Here is a 25,068-nt window from a genome sequence, read left to right as displayed (position 1 = left end):
TGAGTTTGAATGGGTCTTGCCTTCAGAATATTTGGTGCTTATCATATTCTCTGAGCTTTTCACAAGAGTTCCATGAGAGTGCAGAACTAATGGACATAGAAGACTCAAGTAGTTGGGAGTGAATTGACAGGGAAAAAGGTGACAGGAAGAACAACCAACCAGCCAATCAGCCTTGCAATGCCCCCTGGTACTCTGATGAGGGGCCCTGTCCTACTTGTCTTCTCTTTGGATAACATTCTTTCCCTGAGCACTGCCATTTGAATATGCCTGGGTCTAAAGTTGGAGACAGGGAAATCATTCTCAAAGATGAAAATTCATTTATTCTTTTCAATCCTCTGAGACTAGAAAGCACCCAAAAGAAGCAGTTATGTTGTCTGTCCTCTATTTTGATAAAGAAAAAAAAAAGAGCACATTGGTAGAATGAGAAATATTACCTGCCTTTCTATGACCAGAGTTCATTACCCAGAGTTAAGTAAGTGAGCTTCCAAAGGTTGCCCCAGAAGGCTGTCGAGAGCCACTGTTTATTAGAAGTGGTGTCTGTAGTGTCCATAGTTGCCATCAAGTACTCAAAGAAGTTTATAACCTCCTAAAAAGCAGCTACAAGCTCAGCAATCACAGTTTTACTGGATTTCAGATTTAACTATTCTCCCAAATAAAGCATGTGGACAGATTCCTGGCAGTGCACAATCATAGCAAACACATTCTTACAAACCTGTTGAAATCCCTTTAGTTTCCAGTATTTGGTGCATTCTAGGACCATTTGCCTCCCCTTTTATTTATTTACTTTTTTTTTGGTGGAGAGAGTCGGGGGAATGGTACCAAGCCTCTTGTATACTGACAACACAAATACATTTTTCAGATCACTGGGACTCTTGAAAATAGACTTTCAAAAACCTTTCTTATCTGAACTCTGGTCTTTTGATTGGTTCAAATCCCTTGGAACTTGTGAAGAAACTACAGGGTTCCACCCTGTGTCCTCCCTCCCCATCCCCCATAAATAAATGAAACCTTTAGTTCAAAGTTCAGGGAATCGACACTTCAATAAAATAAATTACATCTCTTAAAGGAATAAGGGTTGAGGAAGAATGACAAATTTATCCATTAACAGTTGTAATTCTCCATCTTGAATTATTGACAGCATGTGACATTGTAACCTTACAGATTGCAATCTATAAACAGGTTAGAAAATATAACCTACACATTACAATTGGTCCCACCCAGCATTCAGCTTTTTACAAAAAAGCCCTTTTCCCATAGGCTGCAGAACAGACGGATTGCATGTAATGGGAGAACAGGATGCCATTTAGACTGAGCGCAGCAAGGCCAGTCACAGGCAGAAGTGATGGATGGCGAGTGGCAGCAAACTCCTCCGCCAGAGTGGAAGTATTAGAAGTTTGCTTGTCATTGATTTACAGTCACCAAGTAGAAAAAAAACCCTAATTAGCCGAAGTTGGTTGACTTTGCACTTTTTCTCATCCGTTTTTGAAACATACAGAAGTGAAATAAGCCAGTCAAAGAAAGACAAGTACCATATGATTTCACTTATACATGGAATTTAATGAACAAACTGAGCAAAATCAAGATAAAAACATCAAAGATGAGAGAGAATTATTGATGGGCTGCCTCCTGCATGCCTCATACTGGGGATCGAGCCTGCAACCTGGGCATATGCCCTGATCAGGAATCAAACCCTGACCTCTGGTTCATAGATTGATGCTCAAACACTAAGCCCCACCAGCCGGGCTAAACTTCTAAATTTTATTTTATTATTTAGAAGATATATTTTATTCATCTTTTACAGAGAGGAAAGGAGAGGGATAGAGAGTTAGAAACATCAATGAGAGAGAAACATTCATCAGCTGCCTCCTGCACACCTCTCACTGGGGATTTGCCCTCAACCAAGGCACATGCCCCTGACCGGAATCGAACCAGGACCCTTGAGTTTGCAGGTTGACTCTCTGAGCCAAACTAGGTAGGGCTAAATTTCTGAATTTTAAATACTGGCAACTGATCCACTTTGTTTTTAAACATGTTGAGAGCCAATATTGTATTAGACAAACAAAATAGGATTTGGGATCCCTGTGGAGTGACAATCATCTGCTTACTGATCATATTTAAACACAATCTACTCTGGTACTTAAAAAAAAAAAAAAAAAAAAAAGACAAATCTGGATTAAACTCTCTCAGTTCTCCCAGCACCCAAATTCTCTATAATTCTTTGATTCTCTTAAGTTTCTGGTTTCCATGTTTGATTCCATGTTCCATCTTTTCAAATTGCTTTCTTCCAAACTTTTTTTTTTAGGAGAATTTCCCCCAGGTATTTAAAATCCTGTTATGTTGACTCTTCCTCTATTATCCTCGTCTTTTCAAAACTTTAAAATATTATCTTTTTTTCCCTACAGTATCTACTACAACCTCTTTTTAATCCTGTAATTAACCCCACTTCACTGGAATAAACTTCACAATTTTGCAACAGCACATTTAATTAGACTCTTAAATGTCTTTTTAACTTTCAGCCACTTATTGCTCTAATGCAGGAGTTGGCCCTCTACAACCTGAGGGCCAAATATGGCCCATCCCTGTTTCTGTAAATACAGATATCATGGAACGCAGCTCACCCATTTGTAGCTATAGTGTCTATAGCAGCTCTCATGGTACAGCTATGGAACTGAGTATTTGTGACATGCACTGTATGGTCCACAATCCTAAAACATTTACTCTCTTGTCCTTTAGGAATAAGTTGGGTGATACCTGCTATTCATTTCTTACATAGCTGTGAGATTTCATGTTGCATTTCCAATATTGTATGATCAGCTCTGAGCTCAAAAACCTTTCATTGCTCACCACTTACGCTGACTTGTAGAGAGTGCTCAGCCTGGCATCAGGCTCATTTATTTTTCTACCTACATATGCTCAATGTCACTGTGATCTCTGACAAGGGTGGTTTACATGATGAATCACAAACACTCCACACTCACCCTAAATCTGAACTTCTGACAATGTGCTAGCACCAACAGGCAGTAGATTTGCAGCCCATCATTCTTTAAAGAATGATGTTTAGTGGACATTTATGATTTTAAAAAAGCTACTTCTTGAGAACCAACTATGTATCAAGAATGGCAGTAGGTTTGCACATATACTTTCATTTTTCTCATATGGACTTACATTTTTAAACATGCTTTTCTATTCAATGACCATATACTGGAACTTCTTTCATGTCCGGCTTGAAAGAAATTACATAAAAATAATGCAACAATCCTATCACAATCTAATGGAAAATATAGGTTAAAAAAGTAATAAAAATTATGTGCTTAGAAACAAAATTGTAGAGAAGCAAAGAGGAAGCAAGAAACTCTGTCCCAAGGTTAAGATGGCTTCATGAAAGAGATGACAGTTGAGCTGGGTATAGAAATTGAGAGAGCCCCAGATGCCTGAAAATTCATGGCAGGTCAAAGAATAGCAAGGAAGTCAGAATTGGAAGATTGCAGGAAGTGGCAACAGTTACAAATAGAAAGAAGAAGCATGCTATGGAGCAGTGGTTGCCAACTGGTGGTCCGCGGACCACTGGTGGTCCATGAGGTCTGAAAGGTTAGTGACCGCGGCTATAGAGAATGGACCTTGGGTGTCTTATTGAAGGACAGGGAGTTGAACCTATCAAGGTGAGGGAAATCTGAGTGTTTCTAAACAAGTGAGTGCCAATCAGATTCTACTTAGATTGTGAATTCCTGGATGGCAGAAATTGCATTGTGTGTGTGTTTGTCTCCCATGGGGTCTGCCAGCTCTGCCTTGAACATAGTGAACATTGAAAAGAGAGTTGTTCATTGATTAATTTCTTCCTGAGGGTGAAACATTTTGGGCTGGCTGGAAGCCAGCAACATTTGAGTTTTCTCTGAGCTTGAAAAAATGCTGACACCAAGATAGTTTTCTTTTTTTTAAAGCAGCAAATATCATGAAGGTGATGAGAAGCATCAAATTCATGACATTTCTTAGTGCCTGTCACCTTCACTCTTGTCGCCAGAAGTGTTTTCAGCTTTCAGCATAATTTTGGCAAAGTTGAAACTATCTAGGAGGGGCTGGAAGATCATTCTTCCTTAAACCATGTACAATAGAGTTGGGAAGTTCTGGTTCTCTGTACTCTTCATGGGTACCAGGCTTTTATTTAATAGTATGTAAGCCAGGGGGAAATGAGATAATTCAGGAACCTTTGAAGCAGATGATAGAATAGGAAGGTGTTTCTCTTCCTCCAGATGTTGGACACCAAATGCTCAGCCTGCTGTGTGTAAGTGACAGGAATGACCAGCCTGCTCTCATTGTCACCAGTTTCAGGCAGGCCTCACAGCTTCAGTGCCACACTTCAGGCTTGGTCTGAGGCATTGACTTTTAAGAAGACACTTTGAAATTTTAACCTAAGATAGTGTAGCCCTGTGGGAACTGCTTTGTTTCTCCTCCCAGTAAAAACTAGGATCATGGCCCTAGCCAGTTTGGCTCTGCAGATAGAGCATTGGCCTGTGGATTGAAGGATCTCTGGTTTGATTTCTGCCAAGGGCACATGCCTGGGTTTCCAGCTGGATCCCGAGTAGGGGATGAGCAGGAGGCAACTAATCAATATTCTGTCCCATCATAGGCATTTCAATCTCTCTCTTCCTCTCTTTTCATCTCTGAAATCAATTAAACAATACTTAAAAAACAACTAGGATTAGTTGGCCAAACAGTGCAATAGCGGAGTAACATGTCTGATCAGACTGTAAGGAGAGGATCAGGGTCATTCTGCTTTTTTTATCTGAAACACTTGCCCTTGCTGTTGTTCTGATGCGCATGGGTTTAGTAAATAGCAAGGCTGGGAAAGAAGAACATCAGCAGCCTTGCCTTGCGGACAGAAGCTGGTTGGAGTTTCTGGTCTCCAGGGCCATTTTATCCAGTAGGCAGTTTGTGTATAGCCCTCAAAGGTCATCCTGCCTCTGCTGGTTCCATTTTATTTTATTTATTATTTTATGTTATTTTATTTTATTTTATCTATTTTAAATATGCTTTTTATTGATTTCAGAGAGGAAGGGAGAGGGAGAGAGAGAGAGAAACATCAAGGATGAGAGAGAATCATTGATCGGCTGCCTCCTACATGCCCCATACTGGGGATTGAGCCCGCAACCTGGGTATATGCCCTGACTGGGAATCAAACCGTGATCTCCTGGTTCTTAGGTCAATGCTCAACCACTAAGCCATGATGGCAGGGCTGGTTTCCATTTAAACCTCTTCTCCTGTCTCCCACTGCTCATTGCCTTCTCCACTCTCACTGAGTTGTGTCACATCAGCATACTCTCTCCACCCAAAGTCACATGTGCTTCATTCTTGCATTCATCTGCTCCCATGAAGGCATCTGCAGGGAATGTTCTTTTCCTTTCTTTAGCTCCTTGACTAAACCAAGGTCTGGATCCAATGATACTACCTCTGTGAAATCCTTCCAGATTCTCCTCTCCCTACGAGTCAAGTCCTCATAGCACTTTGCATGCAGCATTGTCATAATACCTGTCATATTGTATAAAGTGGCATGAAACCCCCGCGATAGTGATCAACTCCCGGAATCATTGTTTTGTTTCCGTTGGTGTATCCCAAACACTTGGGCTCTATGCTTGGCCCGTAATCATTGTAATAAATAGTAAACATAGCTATGACCTAATAATAAGTTGTACTGTGCTAGATAATATCTGATGCATTGGCACAAGTAGGTGCTCATTTAAACCTTGTGAGTGAAGGGAAGGGTCTCCATACTGAATCTCACTCAAACCCAGCCTCCTCCAGATCCAATGGAAACCCATTATGCCAGGACATCACCTTTATCTTTCCTTTGCCTGCCTCCCCTGCCAGGCACTGCCATTCAATAATTGCGGAGTGGTATCTTTTCCTGGAGACAGAGTGCGAAACAATGATTTATTGCTTGAATACACATTGCTTTCGTGGAAGTGATTTGTTTAAAACAACAGTACAGCTCTAAATAAATTATTCATTCCATGCTAATTCTTCACTTTTATGTGCTTTAGTAAGCGTCAAAATAAGCAGCCTGTAGGCATTTTATTTTTGCCACATTAATCTTGGACAGTTTAAAGAGAGGGGAAAAAAGGGAGGAAATCTAAAGAAGAGGTTCCATTTTCAGGAAAACAGATTTCTTTTTTCCCTCCTGCCTCCCGCAGCATCCCTGGAGAGTGTTCCGGCTCCCCCCGCCCCCCAGCCGATCCCTGTTACTTACAGAAGCCCCCCTGAGTGGGCCCAGGGACCTCCCCACACCCCTGTTCAGCATTGGCTCTTTTCCTCTGCAGAGAAAGAGAGACTCCTGATGGCTAGTTCCTGTCACAGTGCCAGGAATCCAGTTCTTTCTTGGGAGATTTGCATTTCCTTGGGCAGGCAGGGTGCTGGGTTTCTAAATTTCACTGGTGTCTGGATTTAGAACTTAAAGGATTAAAAAGTGAGAGAAAAGCAGCAGTGCCACGCGTATCCATTTCTAACTGATTTCCCACTCAGAATAGAGATAGCATTCTTTTCCAGCCTGTTTGTCCTTCCTTAACTGGAGCCTCACTTCCTGTTTTGTGGTAGCAGCATTTGAGTGACTTTCAGTGTAAGAGTCCTTCATTAGCAGAAGAGCAGATTGATGGTTTTGTAGATTCTTGGGACCTTTCTCTCATCTGTTCTGAACTTGACCCCTCCATACTTTACACCTGCTGGAGGCAGAGAGAGGTGAGGTTCTCTGGCCCAGAATCCTCAGGGGTCACAGTGAGGGAGCCATAAACATGACCCATCAGCCATGATGGTGGAAGAGCTAATTCAGCCCATCCTTAAGACTCCAACTCCAGCTCAGCAGCAAAGAAGTCCTAGACTTACTATGTGTGACCTGCATCCAGCCCAGCCCACCTGCTTAGTGAGAAGAACCCTCTCCCCAGGGTTCTGAAGTGAATTAAATAGCATGCTCTGTGTAAAGCATCCAGTTGTAAGAGCTTCAAGAGGCCCAATTTACATGTAGCAGGGGCTGGCTCCTGATTCCCACAGCATTCCTTTCTAAAGCACTCCCTTCTATTATAACCTCTCAGCTCAATAAAGTTCTCCCTAGCTATAATGCCTAGTGTGGTGTCTGTTTTCTCTTTTTTTTTTTGCATCCTGGATGGCATTCAGGAAAAAAAAAATACACTGTGGTCAGTTGGATAGATGAAAAATAGATAGATAGATAGATAGATAGATAGATAGATAGAGAACAGATGGGCAGACAGAGCTTAGCATCCAGCTAATAGAAAGCAAGAAGTATAAGCTTTGAAACTCTTTGAAGCTCTTATCTTTCCCTCTCCATAAAGGCCATGCAGTGTGGTGGTGAAGTACCTGGGCTCTAGGTTCAGTTTATCTGGGGTCAAACACCAGCTTTTCTACTTAAGCACTAGCTGATCTTGGGCAAATTCCTTAAACTGTCCAATCTGCCATCTGGAAAATGTTAGGGGGGAGAAAAAAAGAAAAGAAGGGGAGGAGGGAGAAGGAAGGAAAGAGTGAAGGATGGAAGAAAATAAACATTAGCTTTATAGGATTGCTAAGAATATATATATATATATATATATATATATATATATATATATATAGTATATATGCAAAATGCTTAGCCAAGTGACAGAAATTTTAAAAGTGTTCAATTAAGTAAATTGGTGATAATAATCCAGTTAGAAAAGGGAATTCTAATTTTATCACCTATAATAGGAATTGAAAAAAAATTAAACAAATTGACTAATGTCATATAAGGAATTAAAATGGGTTCTGTACCAGATCCAGGACTCTCAACTTTGAGTTTTAGGCCCCAACCCTGAAGCCCATACAGCCTCTATTTGGGTTTGCCCCCAATGTAGAGTGGAAGTGATTTTGAGGGTCTCATTAGAAATGGGTAATAGACCTTGAATTAGACTTCCATTTCAAATCTGTTCCCTGATGCACTTGCATTTTTCCAGGGCTGTCCATTTCTAGAAACTCACAGAAGGGGCAGTGGGTCTCTGCAGTATCCTGGCCAACCTTCAGGTGCCTCTTCCGTCTGTGTATGAAAGCAAGTGCCTTTGAATGAAAGGACAGAGAAATCAATAAACCTTTGCATTGGCTCGTAGACATGTTTTACATCTACTCATCAGCCCTCCCCAAGGAGGTACAGCATTGAATTTTCTGTAGCATTTAAACCTGTCATTAGCCTAACCTTTCAGGAGGAAATGGGGAGTGTTTAGAAGATTATTCCTAAAACTGGAATTGGATGACATGACGAGGCTCTTGTGTTGAACGTATTCAGACTCTTGTGATCCCACTGTACTCTAGAGGCATTCTGCAATAATTGCTCATGTAACGGAACATGTTATTTATGCCTAGCAAAGTGCATCTCCAATATCACCATACTCAGTCAGACCATCAGCAGATACTGACATTCTCTAGGTCAGCAGGAGCACATTATGTCTAAGTTGACACGGAGTTGCGAGAGTAACGGGGGCATTGATATGACATTGATTTGACTATGAGTATAAGAGCCATATCATACTTGACCTGGTAGGTCATATTATGAAATTTAAATTTTATCTTAAGATCAATAGGAGGCCACAGAAGTGTTTAAAGAGTGGAGGAAATGACCTGATTGCTATTTAGTAAAATATTATAGGGGTAGCAGTGTAGAGGGCGACTTGAGGGGCAGTAACGGGAGATGCTGACCATTGTCAGAGGCATTTCATTCTTCTAGGTGAGAGTTGGTGTGAGCCAAACCAGGGTGAGGTGAGGTTAGAGGGAAGAAGTATGTAGGACTTAGTGACTGATTAGATTTGGGGAGAAAAAAGAGGATAGTTGCAAGGAAGACTCAGAGCTCTAGCTCTATATACATAGCACTCACTAAGCCTGACAACACTGAAGATTGAACAGTACAGGTAATCATCATTGAATGGTAGTTTAATGGTAAGAGACCTACACACATGTATTGTAATATAAGTAACCGCAGAGAAGACTGAAGCCAAAAGAGGTGCATTGGTTTCCTCCTCAGGGTCTCAGTGTGTTAGCAGAGGAGCCTAGGCTCAAGTTCATGTCTTCTGACTCATAGCCCACATCTGCTGAAATGGATCCCTCCAAGTAAGAGGTTTAATAAACAAAATAAACTGATGAACAAAATAGATCCGGAGACATAGAAGCATGGAACAGACTGTTGAATCTCAGAAGGAGGGGGAGGGTACAAATCAACTTAAGAACTTGTATGTATATATCGGGTCTAGTAATAATTAATGTCGTTTTTAAACATTCGTTTAAAATCTTGCTTGGCGTTGACTTGTATTGACTTGTATTGACAAGAGTGGACGAGGCCGTGTGTCCAATTTTGATCAAGAAGCTCTTCAAGCTCTTTTGGTGCAAAATCCTCAAATTACCCAACAAGAGCTTGCGACAACTTTAAATTGTTCACAAAAAACAATTTCCAATCAATTGTGTGCACTTGGCAAAGTCCAAAAGTTTGGAAAATGGGTTCCTCATGAGTTGACCGACAACAACCGTAATCAAAGAGTCACAATTTGCAGTTCGCTCCTCTCTCGTCAAAACCGTTTGCCGTTTTTAGAGCAAATTGTTACCGGAGATGAAGAATGGGTACTGTATGTTAATTTGAAAAGGCGGCCTCAATGGTTGGACAAAAATGAGGCTCCGCAGCCCACGCCAAAACCTGACTTGCATGCGAAAAAAGTGATGTTGTGTGTTTGGTGGAATTTTAAAGGAAGTCTTCATTATGAACTTTTACCATCTAACCAAACCATTACAAGTGCAGTGTATAGTGCCCAATTGGAAAGGTTAGCCCAAGCTTTAAGAGAAAAAGAACCCGCGCTGATTAATCGGAAGGGCGTAATTCTTCACCACGATAACGCACGACCGCATACTGCAAGAATCACTGCTGAAAAACTGCGCCAGTTGGAATGGGAAGTTCTCCCTCAACCTGCATATTCTCCTGATATTGCCCCTTCCGATTACCATTTGTTTCGTTCTTTGCAAAACTTTCTTCTTGGAAAAAAATTTAATAATGAAGAATGCCTCAAAAATGAATTGACCGAATTTTTTGCATCAAAATCACAAGAATTTTACAACAGAGGGATTAAAATGCTTCCTGAGCATTGGGCACAAGTAGTAGAAAACAACGGCAACTATATTGTTGATTAAATTTTGTTGTATTGTTTAAATAAATTCGATTTAAAAAAGTATTAGAAAACGACATTAATTATTACTAGACCTAATATGTACGTATAAACCATGGACACATGCTATAGAATGGTGAAGGGCAGGTACTGGGGTGGACTAGAAGGGGCCATTGGGGGAAAGGTACAGATGTAATACTTTCAACAATAAATATTTAAAAAAAAAGAGAGAGATTTGATGAGCTTTTAAAGTGGAATCCCACTTGAAGGCGGAGTTACATTGAAGCTAAATGAAGCTTAAGATTCAGAGTCGTTTTCCCAGTTGGCCTGTCCCAGTGGTTGAGCATAGAACTATGAACCAGGAGTTCCTACTTTGATTTGTAGTCAGGGCACATGCCCAGAGTGCAGACTTGATCCCCAGTGGAGCTATGCAAGAGGCAGCTGATCAATGTTTCTCTCTCATCATTATTGTTTCTATCTCTCCCTCTCTATTCCTCTTTGAAATCAATAAAAAAATATATTTTTTAAAGATTCAGAGCCTTTACAGGCATGAGCTTCTGTGACTTCTGGGAGTTTGGGGAAGGTATAGATTGTTCCTGCCAGAGAGAGGAAGCCAGGTTGTGATCAGAAAACATTTCTGTTGTCATTTCTGCCAATCTTCCTGGAGATATCTCAGAAGAAACATATACATGAATTTCTGGCACAATTTATTGTGATCTATTTTTACAGTCTAATAAATATTTACTTTGAAGACTCATTTTTTTTTGTATATTTTTGCTTCATTTTTCTTAAAGAAGAGCCCCCAAATTGTATAACTCTCATTTTCTCTATACCTGGATCTATGTCAGATCCTACTGATGCAGTCCTCAGTCTATCTCTTTCAAATCCCCATCACAGAACTGGCCCCATCCAGTCCTCCATTCTACACAGGGGAACTCCTACTTCATGTACCAAAATGGCATATGCTTTGCTAAGATGATTCTTTATTCTCCAAATCCTCTTGTTCAAGAACTGATTCTTCTAAAGTATAACCTACATACACCTTGTGTAAATGAGATGGTTGGAGTTAGATGGTCTTTCAAGTACTTTCCAATTTTGCCCTAAGTTTCTTTTAAAAGAGTAGCCAAATGATAAGTTTATTTTAGCCATGTACCAGCTTCTAGATTGAAAAGGGTTAGAATGGAATCATGTAGAAGCATTTTGGTTCTGTGATTAAATGACAAGAGATATATAAGGATCACTTAACTGTGATAGTTTTATTTCCCCTCTGACAGAAACCATTATTATGTATTAACCAGAGGCCTAGAGCACAGATTCATGCACTGGTGGAGTCCCTTGGCATGGCCTGCTTGGATTGCGCTGAAACCAACTCTCTGACATCCCCCAAGAGGTCCTGGATAGCGAGAGGGCACAGGCCATGCCAAGGGACCCCACTGGTGCATGATTGGGGCTGGGGAGGGACCACAGGAGGGCTTAAGGGAATGTCCAGCCCTTCTCACCCAGTCCCAATTGGGCAGACCCCAGCAGCAAGCTAAGCTACTGGTCAGAGTGTTTGCCCCCTGCTGGTGAGTGTGTGTCATAGTGACTGGTCAAACTGTCGGAGGGACAATTAGCATAATATATATATATATATATATATATATATATATATATATATATATATATATATATATATGATTTACTTGGAATTTCAAGTAAATTTCACTTTCAAGCCAGCTTTTTTTAAACTTTGAATTTTCTTTCAGGCAAATTGTGTTCCATCAAACCTTAGCACTCAGACAATGGAAACAAAAGATGTGATAATAGAGAAGTCAGTTATTGTTTATTTCTTTTATTTTTTAAGAGAGTAAGATGCTTCTCTTCCTCCCTGGCCTTCTTTAAGACTTTCTCAGAGTAATGGAAAAATCTTTGAACTTAGCACCTGACTATCTCTGGTGTTTTATTTTTGTTGCTTTTGTTAGTTGCACTGTATGGTAAATGAGAAGGGAAAATGAAAAAGATGTATACATATATTGTATATAAAAGCTCACATTTTTTTCATTTTCTATTCCAGTGCCTTATGGAGGTTCGGGTTCTGACACGGGGCTCACCGTACTATGCATGTCTCTCTTTATTAGCTTCCTTTAAGTATGATTTGTTAACCTCGAAAGATAATGTTTTAAAAATTGAGTTAACCTCTTCAGACCCATGAATAAAACCAAGATGAAGAAGTAGGAAAGGGAAAGTCTTGGTTCATTTCTCTGCATTTCAGTTTATTATAAGGAAGCATATGAGCAGAAGGGTCCCTCATCCTTCTTGGGCAGTTTGCTGCTTAATGGTGTGTTCACTTTGTGTGCGGGTTCTCAGATAGGAAGAGTCTTAATATTGAGATGATGTCTGTAATTTAGACAGATAGTCATTTGGAGCTTGGGCATCCTTTCTTGGACCAGTGCATCTAGGAAGTTGAAAGGGAATCTCTCCCTCCCTCACATCCTGTCTCTCTCTCCCCTACCAAATTCAGGTTGTACCCCTGGAATTGAAGCATATAGCAGGTTTCCTCTCTTTGTTTTCAGATTTCCAGAGTGGGAGGATAATGCAAGGAATACTTTCTTTTTTTTTTTTTTCTTTTTTTTTTTTTTTTTTTTTTACAGAGAGGAAGGGAGAGAGATAGAGAGCTAGAAACATTGATGAGAGAGAAGCATCGACCAGCTGCCTCTTGCACACCCCCCACCGGGGATGTGCCCGCAACCAAGGTACATGCCCTTGACCGGAATCGAACCTGGGACCTTTCAGTCCACAGGCCGACTCTCTATCCACTGAGCCAAACCGGTTTTGGCAGGAATACTTTCTTATTGTTTTGTGACTCTGAACCAATAGTTCTCTGCGTCCTCTGTGATTCTAAATACCAGGTGACCTAATTTGAAGAGGGACTGCACTGAAGCAGGAAGGTTGTGTGTTATTTCCAACCCCTTCTGAGCACTGTGAAGGGGGATACAGGAAACATGGTGGATGGCTGTTTATTTAGCTGTGAAACAATGGATGGCCTTGCATAGATATTCTACTCGGTTTTTCCTTGAACTGCAGCTCTCTTTCCAAACAACCCTTTGGGTCTCCTGCTGTATCCTCCATTCCCTAGCCTCAGCTGCTTTCCTGACTTGAAGCTTTGGCTATAAGTCTCCATGTCTGTTTAATCTTCCATTTTATTATCCCTACACAGATAAGTCTTGTCTGTGTGTTTTCCTCATATCTTATACAATCATTTTATCTTGATGCTCTTTTCTAGAAAAAACAAAAAGCAAAAAACCAACAACATTTAATTTAGAATCTACCTACTTCCCCTGGTGTGAGGCAGAAGCTTAAAATAGAGTGTAACTTATGGTTGAATAATTTACATAAAAGCAGAAGGCTATGAACTGGTCAACATTACCCAGTAGATATGGATGTATGTTTTGGCCATTATCCTCTTTTAAATCATTCAAAAAAGGGGAGGAGGAGGAAAAAAGAAGAAAGATACAGAGGAATGCATTGTCATTATTCTTCTTGGTTTGGCATTGTGAAATTAATATATATATATTTTTTAGTTGATAGTATCCCTTCACTTAGGAAAGAGGAAAGCAAGTTCTACTTTCAAGATTTGCATGAAAAAGCAACCTAGGTCTCCTGGATTTGATGATCTTGGGTTTGTTTGCAGTGACCTGGCTCCAGGATTAGAGTATACTAGTTATTGCCTTGTAAGTGCAAGCGTTTCCTTGCCTGTTACTAACAGGAAAGGACTTTACACAGGCAGAGGGGAAGAGATAGAGTGAGAGCTGAGTTTTTTCACGTGGGAGCTCCTGGGACAGTGCTCCTGTGGTTGGGTGCTGGTCTTGCTGCTCTCGGCCTTGCATCTCAACAGCAAATGACCTCTACAGGGAAACAGATTCAGAAGAAGGACAGCAAATTTTACTAAAAAATGTTCTGCTCTCCACAAAGGCTCTTTCCTGCACTACAATTTCCTCTGTGCCCAGCATTGATTAGCTTATCTGTATGCCTCTGTTTCTGTCTGCATCATCACTGTTGGCTGCCTGGTCTTGTACACTAGTAAGTTCTCCAGGGAGGCACAGTGGCTGTTTAGCTCACACCATCTCAGTGTCATGCAGAGGATTTTACATAAATAAACATGACATTACATTATGCGTGGGCTCCTACAAAAGGAGGAGGGAGAAGGTCTTTGGAGAAATCTAACTGCTTTCTGGCTGACTCCACCCCATTTTTTTTTTTACTGGGTTTCTATTTCAATTTATGTTTGCATTTCCTGGAGTTTTGGTCTTACAACTTCCAGTGCATGCGTGTGGTTTGTGTGTGCACTTGCCATCATACCAACCTTTCATCTCCCCTCTGGGACTTATTAATCCAGTTTAGTAATTATTGATTTCTCTTTCCTTTGATGACTCAAATGGAGCGCCATTATACATTCACTTAAATCTTCCAAAAATGATGATACTGTAAACCCTTCTGTGGAAATCAAGAATCCTGGATCCGGGGACAGCCACTTTCTGTAGTGAATTAAGTGGAAGGATCAATTCCTAAAAAAGGATTTCACCAAAGTTCAAAATTTTTAAACATAAATGAAGAAATGACCAGTCTAAATGGCGTTGATATGAGGTCAGCAATGACCTAAAAAATGAAGTTTGTATGTTATAAGGAAAATAATATTCCAGGACTGTCTGGAAGAAGGCAGAGGAAGAGAGAAGGAGGTTGAGGCCAGCCCTGCAGGTGATGGATAACAGATGCCCAGCACTTTGGAATTGAACAGGATGTGTGGATCCTCAGGGGTTCTGCCTGGTCTCTAGTTATAGGCGGAAGCAGGCATTATAGGTTGGGGAAAGTGAAGCACCATGATTAAGAGTCTGTATGTAATGTACATTAAGCTTGTCCACCACTCACAAACTGAGTAATTTAAGTTAGTCTCGGTGGGACTCAATTTTCTCATTAGAAAAAAAAAAAGTTCATTGCTTGAAATATCTTTAATAATGAAATTTGACTGGCACACAGAGTAGGCACCCAATAAATATTGTAAACAATAGCAACTCCTTGCATTCGTTTAGTCGTTTAACATTTACTCAGAGTTCTTCCACTTCCTATTCAGTTTCTTTTCCACAGTTCTAGAAGACTAAGGTGAGAGACAGATCATGTCTTTTATTTATTTCTTTACATAAGAGAAATTTGTTCAGTATTTGACTAAATCAAGCTCACAGCATTGCAGATACTGCTCTTGGTTGCCTAACAGGCACTCCAAATGGGCTGTTGGCAAAGCCCACTTCTTACCATAGAAAATATACCAAGTGAAAATTTCCTGCTTTCATTGCAGCTGCAGGGTAGGCATGTGGCCGATTCCTGGTCATTGAGACCCCAGAGTCCGCTGGAGGGCTCTTGGAAAAGAGGTTTCTTGTGTCCTTTAAAGGGAAAATAAAAGAAAAGCAGGCCTACTCTGGAAGCACTTGTTTCCTTAGCTGGGTGGAGCTATGTCTGCTTGTGCTGCAGAGAAGTGAACATGAGGGCTCACAGTGCCAATGTTGACTCTGTGGTGTGGGTCTGATTGGCATCGCTTGGCTAAACTTGCCTGGAACTATGTAAAGTTTGGTTCTCCTGCTCTAAAAGATAATGCATCTCTTAAATTGTGTATTATTTTTTCTGTTCTGTTTCTTGCTGCAAAAGATCATTCTCACAGACAGGGTGGCTAAAGCATAACTCAAAATCTGGTCTCCTGATTCTGAAGACTTTATTCCTCTCTACAGAGCACCCTGCCATCCTAATATTAAGGGCCTCCACCAGAGTGCCAGATATATCTCTAGTCTGATATTCTGTGTGTCCTCACTCAGTCTAAGCCCAAGCAAGCATGTCAGACTCATGGCCTTTGGGCCACATGCCTCCTGCTGGCCACGAGTTTGACATACTTGGGACTCCAAGGTGTAGCTAAACCTGAGGACTTGCTCTCTTCTGACTGTTCCTGGAACTTTCACAGTATGGATGTCTATTCTCATGTTTCTTTCCTTTAGAATACCATATCTATAGAACAGACAGTGTGGCTCAGTGGTTGATCATCAACCCATGAACTGGAAGATCACAGTTCTGGGCACATGCCTGGGTTGTTGGCTCGATCCCCAATAGAGGGTGTGAAGGAGGCAGCCAATCAATGATTTTCTGTCATCATTGGTGTTTCTGTCTTTCTGTCCCTCTCCCTTGCTCGCTCTGAAATCAATAGAAATGCATTTTTTTAAAAAAATATTACCATCTCTATATACTCTCTTCTCTTCCAGAATCATACACGTCCTCTAGGACTTGTCTTCAATGCAACCTTTATAAGAAACTATTCCTGATTATATGCTTCTTCCTTGCTCTTGAGAAGATATAAACACTCTTCCTCTTGCTGCATACCTTCCCCCCTCCTTTTGTAACCATCTGTGTGCACGTGTGCCTCTTCATTTTGACCATGAGCTTCCAGGGACTGGTGCCGAGTTTCATTCTCCCTTTGTGTCCTCGCAGCACATATTTTTTATTCCTGCCTCTTAAGAAGGCTTAATGCATGTTTATTGAATTAAATGTGCAGAATTTTAGAGCTGAAAAATCTTTCTTCTGAACAAAGCTCTCATTTTCTGGGAATTATAGAAGCTTCTTAATCTTGGATTCATGACCCCACCTAGGATTCAGGAGATCAGTAATATCATTAAAGCTATATCATTGTTTTATGTGCATAGCATATATTTGATCGGATTATTAAAGAGTATGAGGCTTTTCTAAAAAAGAAGAACCTCCGTTTAAGTCGGCAAGTTGAATAAATGCTTACTGCGCTATAGACACAATATGGAACAAGAATATTTTTTGGAAAACCATTGTGTGGGTTTGCCTCTTTTCCCTAAAACTGGAGTGCAAAGGAAACAACAACAACAAAAACCACACCAAATTTCTGGCTGTTGGACATGCCCCCTTAATTTTACCTAAATCTTCAATTCCCCTGAAAGATGGTCCCAGATCTCTTCAGGCCCCTTCTAATTCTCCATCCCCATATTCACTTCCATGCACATCTGTAAACATGTCCACCGGACTGGACTCTGGAAGCCGAGAGGCTGACGTTGCCCTCTGGAGGATGAGGACCGCCCATCTGCTGGAAGTGATGGGGCGGGGAGGATGAGGTGGCCAGCTTTAGCCCTGTCCCAGCCTGCTGGCATTTTCAGCCAGACTATGGCCCACCCAGGGAGCTGGATTATGAAGGATAGCCTGGTTGAGCTGTAGAGTCCCCATGTGTGACAATGATAGAAACTCCTGCCAAGCTTTCCCTGAATCACAAGTGTCTGAGAGTAATACAAAAGAACACGTCTTGTTTTATAGACTAAGCCTCCTTTCACCCTCTTCATTATTTGGGGTTTGGAAAGAGACTCTAGGATCCTGTCCCAGAAGCCTGCATTGCCAAGAAGCCCAAGGTCACTCTTTTGTTTCCCCTGTGATAAGATTCCATTCCTCAGTTGGAGGCAGAAAGGGAACAGGAATGACTGCAAATCATTAACAATTGAAAAATGAGAAGACGTGGCCTACTTTTCCAAGATTTCCCTTTGATGGAGGTGAGATGAGGTAAGGACAATGGCCAGACCAAGTGTCCTGGAGGAACTCAAATCTCCTGCAATGCCCAGTAGTTCTCCTAGAACTACCCTAAATCCATAGATTGGAAGAACAGTCAGTTTGCTAGTCAAGTCCTCCTTCATGAACAATTCTCATTAACCCTCTGTTTCCAACCATATTGCTACTCCTAAGCAAAATAATTAGGAGATAACATTCATAGGGAGATGTGTGCATTCCTTCTTAGGGGATGAAGGGAATGGGAAATACATTTACTTACCCTCAACCCTCCATAGGCCCCCCCTCCTCTGAGGTGCATCCTTTTAAGTTCTCAAAGGAAAGAGTCAAGACACTGCTTTTTCATTGAGAAAATAAAGGGAGGATCCTGATGCTGTTACTTTTGAAGAGTGGAATCAATTTTGGTTCTTACAGTCTACTGATTAATGCAGATGTTTTTCAGAAGTAGACTGTGTTGAATCTGATTACCAGAAAGGTGTTTCAGGGATTCTTTTAAATGTGTGGACTTCTTTCTAATTTTAGTCTTATGTTCATTAAAAATAAAGCCCTACTGTTGCATTCAAAGCTGTCACATGTCTTAATACTTGGCAGAATGGGAAGTGCAAGGTAGGACCTTGGTCTGCTGCCCTGTTGATGCATTCCAGAGCATCACTGAAAATAGGGCTTGCCTGCCATTCCATACCAGAGGACGTTTTTCACTGGCTTTTGCTGTTTTATACTTGAACACTCCTATTAGTCTTCTACCTACTGTTGTCTTTATTTTTGTGAATGCTTTTTTCTGGGGTAGAAGAGGGAAGGAGAGGATTGACATTTTCCTCTCTACCTTCCACCCCCAGGGTTCTCTGTGATGGTCTTTTTTTCTTTGAGAACTTTATAAAGGAATCATTGACACACATAATGATATATATTTAAAATGTACAATGTGATGATTTGCTATACATACACATTGTGGGATGATAGTCATGTTCAAGATATTAACACATCTATCACCTCACATTGTTAACACTGTCTGTTTTTTATTGTTTTGAGGGAGAAATAAAGACAGCAAGAAGAGAGACATGGATTTGTTTTTCCACTGATGTATTTATTGGTTGATCTTGTATGTACTCTGAGTAGGCATCAAACCTGCAGCATTGGCACATGGAGACAATGCTCTAATCAACCGAGCTACCCAGCCAGAGCTGTGAGGGTTTTTTGTGTGTTTTTTTTTAAACTGACAATGTTTAAGATCTACTCTCAGTACCTTTCAAATATGCAGTATTTTATTATTAACTGTAGTCACCATGCTGTACATTAGCTCCTCAGAATGTTATCTTTTCATAACTGAAAGTTTGCACCCTTTGGCCTATATCTTCCCATTTATCCTTGAGCCAACCCCTAGCAGCCACCATTCGGTTCTATCTCTACAAAATCATTTTTTTGTTTGTTATTTGTCTTTTGTTAAGATTCCACGTTTAAGAGGAACTATACAGTATTTGTCTTCATCTGGTTTATTTCACTTAGAAATAAGCTTTACCTATCTTCTTGCTAATGGCGGGATTTCCTTCCCTTTATGGCTGAATAACATTCCATTGGGTCTGAAATGTAATGAGCACTTTCTTGATGTTATGGTTGATTCACACCTATGCACAGAGATGAGGGGGGAGAGGCTGGTGTTGGTAATGACTCAGTAGGAGCTTTGGAAGACCTGGGGAAGAAGGATAATCGTCTGGTGAGCACAGGTGGTGACCGTTGGACCCAGTGCTGGGGAGGATGCACAGGCTCACTCCCTTAAACACCCTCTCTGCTACCTGCCCAGAGCCTGGCACTATTTCCACTCCCTCCCACTCTTTCAGGAATGGGTGCCTTGCATAGCAGCTTAGTGGGTGCTCATGTTTCTTATAATATGGACAAAGGGAAGTTTTCCCCGGAGGGTTTGTAACAAATGAATATGGAGCCACAGCATAAGAACAGCACAAATGGCCTGTGGTGACAGTGGCTCCTAGACTGGCTGAGGTTACCTGGAGATGTAACTGTGAAAGATCCTAGAAATACCTGGGCACTGAAGTCCGGTACCATGTAGGTAGACATTGTTAAACCATAGATATTTGGATGATAGCTATTTAAAATGTCCTATGATTTAGAGAAGAACCCCAAAAAGCTGTGACCATATGGCTCAACACTTACAGTTTTGAATGAGGGAAATTTTGGTACTAAATAGTGTAAACAAGGTATAGAGAAATGAGATGCTGATGGAGATTCCATTTTGTGTGAATGTGTTTATCTAGACAGCCTTGCTCTCACTGATTAGGTTTATAATTAATTACTGTGCATTTGGACTTGGATACATTGAACTAACTCTATACTACATGAAACTTGTTGCTGACGGAATAAAAATAAATGACCATATATATGTCATTTCAGTACATACAACATTTTACTTGCTTCAAGAGTTCCATTGATTTTTTTTTAAGCTTGAAAAGTACACAAAACATGGTAGACAGTAGGACCAGAATAAGTAGGCAATTGCATTTACCCCATTTTCTCATCTAATGGTGGTGCTAGTTCTATTCAGTTCTGTTTTGTAACAGAACAGAAAAGCAAACAAACAACAGCAAAGCACAACTTATATAATGGCGCTTCACCATCCAGGAGTAATGCGTCAAATAACACACATGGACAGTAATGCACTAAATAACACACATCACCATCCAGGAGTGATGCTCTAAATAACACACATGGACAGTAACATGCTAACTAACACACATGGGCAATCAAGAGACAAAAGAGGGGGAGAGAGATTTCAAGGCTTCGACTGAAAACACAAGGAAAAGTTCTTTTTGCTGTAATCATTCTGAAAACAGAGAGATCAGGTTGACTCGAGCTGATAAACTTTGAAATGCCATGAAGGACACCTCTCTGGTGTATTGATGAACTGCCGGAGTAGATCACTGGCATTTTTGTTTTCCTGGCCCAGTAAGAAGAGTCACTGATACCTCACGCCTGCCTGCCTGTGAATTGCTTCTCTGATTGCTGCTCATGTGGGTGGGGTGTCTCACACCATTGTATGCTGGGTAAAAGAATTCCTTCTCTGGGATTCCTCTGAATTCCCTTGTTAGACCCAGCATGTGACCAGCTGAACATCATTATTTTGTTGGCCGCTGGATTGTATCAGGAAAGCAACTACCTGGAGATGCTTTATGCCCTCACTGCTCCCATTTCCTCCACGGGGGATTTATAGGCCTATTCGAGGTGGCACAGCAACATCACTCTGTGTCTTCAAACAAACAGCCACCCCGCTGCCACTGATCAGAGTTCCTGGGATGGCGGTGATTGAAATTTAGCACTTAGAGCAATTTAATTGGCACCCGGATCTGTTCAACATATGCCCCAACCGTAGGCATGCCATCTGATGTGCCCACAGGGTGCCTCACACCTCACACATGCTCCCATTTTGCTAAAGAGGCAAGTTTTGAACAGCTCCTTGAAGGAAGCCTGTGTGGTGGTGTAGGAGAGGGCAGGCCCTAGAGCCCAGGTCCCCAGATCCTCAGCGTTCCCTTGAACTTGGAACAAACCTAAGTCCTGGAGTTCCAGTTCGCTTGTTGAGAAAGAAACCTTCAGAATCTCTCCCTTAGTAAATCAAGGCCAGTGCTAGCGGAGTGTAGCCTGGAAGGGTTCAGCACTCCTGGCAGCGCACTGCCTTGAAAATCAAGGTTAGAATGTTCCCTGCTCACTGAGGCTGGAACTGATCCCTTGGCCTGCAGACAAAATCCTGGAAATCAGTGTCACCACTTTTCTCCCGAGTTGGGAACATCAGTCCTGGGCCAGATGTTCTAGGTTAGAGTTTATCTGGCGAGGAATATGAACCTCAACAGAAAGTAGAACAGTCCCATTTGGTTCTTTCCTTATGCAAGAAGAAGGGATGAGGATATCAGTGCTTAGGAACACACTGCTCTGTTCAGTCTCCCCAAGCTCCCTGGTGCTCATGGACTTCACGTCACCAGGCGGACCCTGGTCATTGCTGCAGGTGCCCAGACGCAGCCATGCTGGGCATCGCTGAGAAAGAGGCATACCAGCTCTCTTAACGACTTAGTGGGTTTTTAAAAATACATATATTTTTATTTCAAGGAGATGGATAGAGAGAAACACCAATGATGAGTGAGAATTGAGCCCACACTCTGGAATGTGTCCTGACAGGGAATCATACAGTGACCTCCTGGTTCATAGGTTGATGTTCAACCACTGAGCCATACTAGCCAGGGTTTGTTCCTGTTTTAAATGGGTCACAGACCCCCAGGCCTCATCTGTATTTGTATTTTCCTCTGGCATTAGGCAACATCCCAGGCTCCTAATAAATTGGTAGTAAGTGCATGTTGAATTCTGAAAGAACGAACTGCAGTGTTCATACTTCTCTGAGTGAGCAATAGGTTAGAATCAGAGGAAGACTCACTGTGACATTAATGAAGCTTGCATTTCAGTGCCCCTCATTGAACGGGTCCCTTTGCAGGACCTGCCCTTAAGTTTGGAATCATAATCTATGTCCTGCTTCTTATGGAGGGCTCCCCAAATTCCATAGACTTCCAGACCCCATAAAACATAGAGAGGAGCCTGTTCAAATGCTATGGCTTAGCCCATGGGTCTTATTCCAACCAGTGGCTTTCCCCGGTATTGGGAGATGAGAAGAAACTGTTAGAGCCAGGCCTTCAGGGAACAAAGGGAGGGCCCAACATTTAAGAACTTCATGCTAAAGCAGGATAACTTGCATTTCTTACCTAGTTGAACTCCTCACAGCAACCCATTCTGGGGGATAGCATAGTGAGATTCCAAGAAACTAAGTAACCTGTCTGTGTGGTACAGCTTCTAGGACCTTCCACTCCCCAAACCATCAGCTCAGTGGCTACCTTGCAGAATGCATATTTCAGAGCTTTGCAAGTCTTTCCGGAAAGTGTTAAGCCCACCAGGGTAAGAAAGGTCTGGGAAGTTCAGGTAACTTGCCTTGGGAGTGGAAGGGAGAAAGTTGGGGAAGGGTTCAGGCTTGAGCAGTTTCATGGAAGGCACTGGCAAACCCTTCCCCAGTCAGCATAAGGGAACATGGTAACAATTCATTCAATTATGTTAAGCGCCCATTAAAGGAATCCTAAACCCTCCCTTGGGCCATTTTGCTTCTGTGAGATTGTAATTGTTTGAGACTAACCATGATTTCTTCTTTTGCCTTCAGGTGATTCTCATTTTGACAAAGCTCTATGACTATAACCTGGGGAGCATCACTGAGAGCTCACTTTGGAGGTAAGTAGATAAACGGAGCTAATGATTGCTGTGTTATTTAATCATGCCCACCACTGCTTCCCCCCACCTCCTTTTCCCCAGGTGAGATCTCTCTTATTTTACCCTTCCTTCCTCTGCTCTCTGTTCCCTAGGCCATGGTTGGGGTTTATCTGCAGGCAGGCCAGATCCTTACTTTTTACACAATCCTCCTTTTGGTCACAGTCAAATCTTTGTGCTAAACTGTTCATTAGGTTGTCCTTACGAGTGTTGGTCCCCACAGTTCTCACTGACCTGTGAGCTTAATGGGGCAGTCTGTGTCTTGGGCCCATACCTGAACCAATCTCTGAAGGCCAGTAGAGCACTGCCTCTGATTGGTCAGTCCTGGGTCATATGACAATTTCTGAACCTGAGAGAGGATGAAAACTACCCCAGAGATAATATGCCGGGATCACTGGCTTGGAGTCTGTTATAGATGCTGGAGGGGCAAGTCCCTAAGGGAGACTCGAGCCCCTAGCTGGGGATTCTTGGCTTCATGCAGGAAAGAATTCTAGATGTGAGCTAGACAAGAGGTTAAAGCAGAAACAAGTATATTGAGCAGAGAGGAGAAGCAGGAAAAGCCACTCCATAGAGAGTGATGGACTCTCCTCACAACAGAAGGAAGAGATACCCCAACTCTCTCTAGAGATTGGGCTTATATCTATTTGTAGTTCCTGTGGAAAATTACTGGTATAAAGAAATAGAGCATGGAAAAGTTGGAGGTAAGTGAAATATAGTGGCAGCCCTACTTTGGTAAAAACTGCTGTTTGAATTTTAACCCTTCTAGTTTGGCTCTTGCACCTGATTAAACACAGGGGGGGTGGGGGAGTGGGGAAGCTATTTACCTTACCTTTCAGGTAGAGACTTGGAGGCTAAGGCAATTTTCCCTTGCCTGTGACCAGGAACACAGGAGAGTAATTCCCACTGACTCAGTAACCTTTAGAGATAAAAACTGTAGATAACCTCTGAGCTCTGCTTCTGTGTTATCGGCTATCCCAAGATAGGGCCACATTCCAATGTCCAGCAGGATGTGACTAGCTACGACCCTGCTGGGCTGACTCCAGTCTTTATAATGTAGTCTTTAGGATTTAGAATTTGGAACAAAGGAAAATTCCTGTGGTTTGAACCTTTAAAAGGGACTTCCTACCCCTGAAACGGGGCAGTCGTGTGGAGACCACTTGCGTGTGGTGCTCTCACGTCTGTCCTGGCCAGTTATTTCAATACATCTTTGCCTGCTTATTAATCAATCATCAGCCTCCGGTGGTCTTATTCTGAACCCAGGGTTTGACCCCACAGCAGTAAGCTTTCCTTTACAAGGTCTATTTTGTGAACTGTTTTCCCGTTGTGGTATGGGTAAACCATAAGGTATTAGTGAGGAGCTATTAATCGATCTTTGCTTGAAGTTTCTTTGTTCTAGAGGCACCTTGCCATCTGCTTGCATCTCAGGTCAGCCCAGTTCCATGTCAGGCAGCAGGTAACAGGCCCCTGGCTTAATTTTGTTTAACTTCAGTTAATTTATATAGTTCTCATGGGCTCTCCTATACTATTCTGATTTGTCAGTGCCCTTATCATAACAATGGTTAATTTCTGATATCATTTTTGATCACCATTCCCAAAACACACACACACACATACACACACTCTCTCTCTCTCTCTCTCTCTCTCTCTCTCTCTCTCTCTCTCTCTGTCAGTGGGAGTGGTTATACAAAGAAGATGGTCTTTGTTAATATAAGAACATTCAGAACGTGAAGAATTTTTGTGTGTGAGTTTATCTGAGCTGGGAAGCAGAATCTCAAAGAACTGAGATAATGCTCTCAAGAGAATGGTAGTTTTTTTTACCTGGTTTTATACCTTACAATCAAAGGAGGAGAAATAAGTGGGTTCCATGAAAATCATTGGTGATAGATTAGGTAGGCAGGGGGGAAGCAAAGCTGGGAAACCTGTGAGATTTGATAAAAAGTAAAATGATAGTCACATGCTTTTTTTACATGTAGGTGGGTACAGGACAGTTAACAGCCAACAAGTAACATGATGACAATAACAA

General features: G+C 41.7%; 1 protein-coding gene across 5 annotated transcripts in view; it reads left to right on the top strand.

Moving 5' to 3' along the window:
• SORCS1 (sortilin related VPS10 domain containing receptor 1) overlaps positions 1-25,068 on the top strand; it is a 432,258-nt gene that overhangs the window by 135,795 nt on the left and 271,395 nt on the right. For all 5 annotated transcript variants that reach the window (XM_084904028.1, XM_084904030.1, XM_084904027.1 and 2 more), the window contains exon 2: positions 22,942-23,009. In XM_084904028.1, the coding sequence (XP_084760154.1) occupies positions 22,942-23,009 (68 nt within the window). The remainder of the gene's footprint in view (positions 1-22,941; positions 23,010-25,068) is intronic.

Source organism: Pipistrellus hanaki (genome assembly GCF_964339955.1).
Source record: "Pipistrellus hanaki genome assembly, chromosome: 14".
Classification (NCBI taxonomy): Eukaryota; Metazoa; Chordata; class Mammalia; order Chiroptera; family Vespertilionidae; genus Pipistrellus; species Pipistrellus hanaki.
The sequence above is the reverse complement of the archived record's forward strand: the minus strand, read 5'-3'. Positions and strand labels throughout refer to the sequence as shown.